The sequence below is a fragment of the Oncorhynchus kisutch genome, linkage group LG9 (assembly GCF_002021735.2).
Source record: "Oncorhynchus kisutch isolate 150728-3 linkage group LG9, Okis_V2, whole genome shotgun sequence".
Taxonomy (NCBI): Eukaryota; Metazoa; Chordata; class Actinopteri; order Salmoniformes; family Salmonidae; genus Oncorhynchus; species Oncorhynchus kisutch.
Window position 1 is genome coordinate 15,476,958 of NC_034182.2, and position 6,100 is coordinate 15,483,057.

Genomic DNA, 6,100 nt, shown 5'->3' on the forward strand with positions numbered 1-6,100 from the left:
CTACAGGTCTTCCTTCATTACATTTCAGATCACATTCCTACCAATGCACACCTAAATCTCCCAGGCATGAGAGAGCCATATGTCTATATAGAGCCATATGTCATGATTCCTGAGTCCTGAGTAGATCAATACTAACTAAGATGGCCTGAACGTGTGTATCGATTCACTGTCCTCTGCGTTCCAATAAGCCATTCGCGACGCAGGCTGTGTGTTGCGATTGAGTCGTTTCCCTGGGAGCAGAAAGGACGAGAGAGGAAGTCTGCTGACTAACAGAGAGTTAACTGAGATGTATCAACTTTTATAAGTGCAAGTAGATGTTTCGGTACATAACTCACAGAGTATTATGCTGAGTATAAGTTGGTGACAGTGTTTCGGCCACACGGTCAGACTAACGGACACTTAACCGAGATTCTACAATTCTTAAGTGTGACTATGCTACTCAGCTCACAGAGATATTCTCACAAATAATCAGTGTGACAACATTCCACTGTAGAACTTCAACGTTAATTGAGTCCCATAAAAGGTGCTTCTGAGCTGTTACATAAAACAGTATTTTAAAAAAATAAACTTTTGTCACGTTCTGTTCTTTAGTTAACCTGTAAACATGTTGTTTGTGTGAGTGAACAGTGAACAATGACTACACAGTCCTTCCCACACACATATATGTGTGGGCACACACACACACACACACACACACACACACACACACACACACACACACACACACACACACACACACACACACACACACACACACACACACACACACACACACACACACACACACAGTCCTTAAGCCTTAATGAGTTTTGCTTAATGAAGTAAAGGTGCTGTCAGAAGACTTGAGATTAACAGATTTGTGTGTGTGTGTGTGTGTGTGTGTGTGTGTGTGTGTGTGTGTGTGTGTGTGTGTGTGTGTGTGTGTGTGTGTGTGTGTGCCTATTTGTTGTTGCTCAGAAGCCACGGTAGAAATATTCAGTTGAGGGGTGACAACCCAGTGCAAAATTTGTGTGTGGCTTTCAGAATCCGCAATCATTAGTGCCATCCTAGAACACTACCTTACCCCTCCCTCCTTTCCTCTCATCTACTCTGTCTCATCTCCTCGTTTCGCCGTGTGCCACTCGCCCCCACGTTTTAATAATAACCACTCCGTTCCTTCTCTGCCTTGCCTCACGCTCCTCGCAGTCTAATAACTGTTCAATTGACTTCTCTGTCTTCGTCTCTGTATCCGACGCTGCAAGCATCTGATGTTCTGTCTCTCCTCACACCTTACGTGTGTTTGAGAAGCACAGGAAGCAGTCAGAAGCCAAGGGCCCATGTTGTGTAAAGTAGGTGCCGGAAATAATATCACTACCCAGCCAGTTCATGCCGGGTTTGAAAGGTTACATCTGTAGGAAATAAAGACAATTGTATAATGTAGGGTTTTATGGATAATATAAACACTTGTGTGGCTCTCCTATGTACTCTGTGTTTATCTCTCCTGTCTGTAGGTATGCTGCGTCGGTGAATGATGGCTCTCAGTACTTCGTCCTTCTCATCATCACAGATGGAGTCATCTCAGACATGGCCCAGACCAAGGAGTCCATTGTCAACGTAAGAACAACAACAACTGCTAAGCAATGTTCCCACTTTCGCGAAGACCACATTCACGATAAACCCTGCATATGTCGGCTCAATCGGAATGACCTTTAAATGGACAATTTTCCAAATCTGATCTGAATTTTCCACGATCTGATTGAATCCCGGCCCTAGTCACTAGATATATATATAGGGAGAGGTAAAGGCTGACTTGGGATCAGTTCCTAGATAAACAAGTAAACAAGACATTCTGAAAAACTCATCATTCTACAGCCCTGGGGTAACACATCAGTCAAACTAGCTCATCATTCTACAGCCCTGGGGTAACACCTCAGTCAAACTAACTCATCATTCTACAGCCCTGGGGTTACACCTCAGTCAAACTAACTCATCATTCTACAGCCCTGGTGTAACACCTCAGTCAAACTAACTCATCATTCTACAGCCTTGGGGTAACACCTCAGTCAAACTAACTCATCATTCTACAGCCCTGGGGTAACACCTCAGTCAAACTAACTCATCATTCTACAGCCCTGGGGTAACACCTCAGTCAAACTAACTCATCACTCATAAAGATGGAGAGAGCAGGGGCGGGGTTATGGCACAAACACACACACACACACACACAAAGACACACATACACACACACAAGTGTTGGGGGAGTGTGAGTTGAGGGACTTTTATTTATTTATTTTCTCATCCCCAACTTCCGAGAGGTGTTCCTGTCCCACGCAGCCCTCAGGAAGATGCTACATCTCACAGACACACGCCATGAATATTTACACACACAGACACAGCTTGGGGTGAATCAACTTTATTGTATAGGCTGTAGGCTGTATAGGTTCTCAGTCAACATCACTCATAAAACTCATTTCTCAGACTGTCTGACAGAATCCTATGAATATTTATACTGTGTGACAGACTCAACGTTATGTCACAGACATAATGGGGAGAATATGGGACTCAACTTTGTTTCCTCGTGTCCTATCCAGGCATCGTGTCTTCCCATGTCGATTATCATCGTAGGGGTGGGACCAGCAGAATTTGATGGTAAGAAACACACAAACACACACAGATGCACAAATGCACGTACCTGCGTATGCGCACACGCATCACACACACACACACACACACACACACACACACACACACACACACACTCCACTGAGCAGATGATGACTACAGTATCATGTTTCTCCTCAGCGATGATCGAGTTGGACGGGGATGAAGTGAGGATCTCGTCGAGAGGAAGATATGCGGAGAGGGACATTGTTCAGGTACGCCGTGTTCCTTCTGTTTGTTCCACTGCTAGGCTGCCAGATGCATGGAGTCCAATAGGTAGGGTTTTGGGAGCATTAGAATACGCCTCACAAACAAAGAAACTGTCTGCATCCATCTGGCCCCAGTTTGTGACAACTGCTATTGTACAAAGGGCTTTATCAAAATACACTTGATTGCATAGCATAGCACAGAACAGTCAGGGCTACGGACAGAGGCTACAACATACTGTTTATATGCACAGAATGATGATCAATGGTAGTAGAATCTAGAAACTAGAAGTACTAGAAAACAAATTGGGAAGGAAATCCGAACGGGGGAATCAACAGAATCGTACATAAAAAGCACAAAAAAAGACCTTTACACAGATAGTAGTGCTTGTACATTAGAGTTAACATCTGTGTCGTTAGACAGACAGACATCTGGTCTGAGTTCAGATCCTTCCCACCTGCTCTGCTCTCCTTCATCAGGCCAGATGGACAGAAACCCCGCAGAGGGTTTTCCTAATCTCTGTTAACCAAGAGGTCAAATCTTGCATAATTTGGTCAGCTGCTTGATTAACTTCTGTGATCATACGTGTTAGAAATTGAGAGTTTCGGGATAATCGAAGTCTCCACCCTCGCAAAAGGAAATTATCAGCCAAAGGCCCCCCCTTCCTATCCGTGTGGGCACATGCACGAAGCACTCGAGGCGAAGAAGTTTAAGCACAGCCTTCGCCCAAATCCTGATACATCCAAATAACCTGTGACGCATCCCATTCAGTCCTGTCTACACACAGAATCTGCCCACAGGACATTACCCCAGCCCTGATGTGGCTTGCCTCCATTCTACATTAGCCCTGATGTGGCTTGCCTCCATTCTACATTAGCCCTGATGTGGCTAGCCTCCAGGCTACATTAGCCCTGATGTGGCTAGCCTCCATGCTATGCTATTGTGCCAAATGGCTAGCCTCCATGCTACATGAGCCCTGATGTGGCTAGCCTCCATGCTATTCCAAATGGTTAGCCACCATTATATGATAATAGCCTATTAGGCACCGTTTCCTATCAGGTCTTCCCCTGCTCTGTTGGACAACAGAAGGGGCTCCTCTCTTCCTCCCTCTTTACTTCCCTCCCTCCTCCTCCTCCTCCTCCTTCTCAACCTCCTCTTTCCCTCTTCCCTCTTCCCTCACCTCCCTCCCTCTGTGTGGATGATATGATAGAGGGCTAGATCATTACGATCCCCCTGCTCATTAGTGAGCCTTGTTAACACAGAGAGAACATCAAGGCTGCTCTGCTGTGGACCTGGCTAGGAGGTCTACACACACACACACACACACACACACACACACACACACACACACACACAGGGTGTGAGTGGGCTAGAAAGAGGTCCGTTCTGCTCTTTCTAGCCCACTCACACCCTCACAATCTGTCAGTCTGGATAGTTAGCTGCCTCTACACACAGACAGGCAGGACCCCTATGAAAGACACTTCTGTGATAAAACTGTCTCTGCCCCCAGCCTCATTAGTTCAGATATGAAAGCGACTGAGCGTTCGCTAGCAATGCACTGTACATAGCAACAAGAGACGAGGGAAACTAAAGGCTTTTTTTGATAGCTGATTAGCTAGGCCTCTTTCACCTCGCTCTGAATTTGCCAACTGTTATGAATAAATTAATGTTTTACTTGTACTGTGGGTCCAAAAAGTCTCAACATAGGTTTTTCAAAGGTCTTTGGAAGTATTTTGCAGAATTCACACATAATGGCCTAACACCTACTATATATTGCCGATACTTTTATTTTTGTACATTTTCAGTATATATTAGAGTATATTTCTTCAGCTCCATTTCTTCTCTCTGTCGGTTTTCCAGTTAGGATTCAGCATTTAGTAGCTAAACAAACCTATATATTAACTGTACTGTCACTAATTCCAGCCCTGTCTTTGTCTTTCTCTTGTCGTCCAGTTTGTCCCGTTCAGAGACTACATTGACCGGACAGGGAACCACATCCTGAGTATGGCCCGTCTAGCCAAGGATGTCCTGGCTGAGATCCCTGACCAGTTCCTCTCCTACATGAGGACCAGAGGCATCAAGCCCTTGCCCACACCCCCTCCCTACACACCCCCAGGGTACCCTGTCCAGAGCCCTGATGGACACCCATTAAATACCCCCCCAGGACACCCCCTGCAGACGCAGATCTGAAGGGTGCGGAGATGCCCCATGGTCTCAAACAACACCTCTTCAAATATTTCTTTGTCTCTCTCCTCTCTGCATCACTCAGTGATAGGAGAGGCCTTCTTGGCTTTCTCACTCTCTCTCTCATTGCACTAATGGAGACTGACTGACTGGCAGAATGTTTTTACTGAGCGGTTCTACTTTGGAACAGATGGAGTCAATAAGGGCATGTTTACTTTCATTGTCAAGCATTCCTCTGTCTGGACTTTCTGTATATCGGCAAATGGAGACACTCTCTGGGACACAGATAGACAGAGTCTGGTCTTCCCAGCTCACCTGGCATGGAATAGCAGAGTTAAGGAAAGGATGAATGGTGGAAGGAAGAATGGGGACTGGCCTTTTCAGGAGCAGAGTGGCGAAAAGGTTCTATTATCTCTGGATGTGGAATCACTTGACTGTTGTACTGGAAATGTATTTCCTTCTCTCTCCCTCTATCTCTGGTCTCTTTCTATCTCTCTCTACTCTATCTCTGGTCTCTTTCTATCTCTCTCTACTCTATCTCTGGTCTCTTTCTATCTCTCTCTACTCTATCTCTGGTCTCTTTCTATCTCTCTCTACTCTATCTCTGGTCTCTTTCTATCTCTCTCCCTCTATCTCTGGTCTCTTTCTATCTCTCTCCCTCTATCTCTGGTCTCTTTCTATCTCTCTCCCTCTATCTCTGGTCTCTTTCTATCTCTCTCCCTCTATCTCTGGTCTCTTTCTATCTCTCTCCCTCTATCTCTGGTCTCTTTCTATCTCTCTCTACTCTATCTCTGGTCTCTTTCTATCTCTCTCCCTCTATCTCTGGTCTCTTTCTATCTCTCTCCCTCTATCTCTGGTCTCTTTCTATCTCTCTCTACTCTATCTCTGGTCTCTTTCTATCTCTCTCCTATCTCTGGTCTCTTTCTATCTCTCTCCCTCTATCTCTGGTCTCTTTCTATCTCTCTCCCTCTATCTCTGGTCTCTTTCTATCTCTCTCCCTCTATCTCTGGTCTCTTTCTATCTCTCTCCCTCTATCTCTGGTCTCTTTCTATCTCTCTCCCTCTATCTC

The 6,100-nt window shown here is 45.4% G+C and overlaps 1 protein-coding gene across 4 annotated transcripts in view; it reads left to right on the top strand.

Moving 5' to 3' along the window:
• LOC109896819 (copine-8) overlaps positions 1–5,583 on the top strand; it is a 103,788-nt gene extending 98,205 nt beyond the window's left edge. For all 4 annotated transcript variants that reach the window (XM_031832018.1, XM_031832020.1, XM_031832019.1 and 1 more), the window contains 4 exons: positions 1,491–1,593; positions 2,571–2,628; positions 2,782–2,855; positions 4,801–5,583. In XM_031832018.1, the coding sequence (XP_031687878.1) occupies positions 1,491–1,593; positions 2,571–2,628; positions 2,782–2,855; positions 4,801–5,037 (472 nt within the window). In that variant the 3' untranslated portion in view covers positions 5,038–5,583. The remainder of the gene's footprint in view (positions 1–1,490; positions 1,594–2,570; positions 2,629–2,781; positions 2,856–4,800) is intronic.
• The last annotated feature ends 517 nt before the right edge of the window (positions 5,584–6,100 follow it).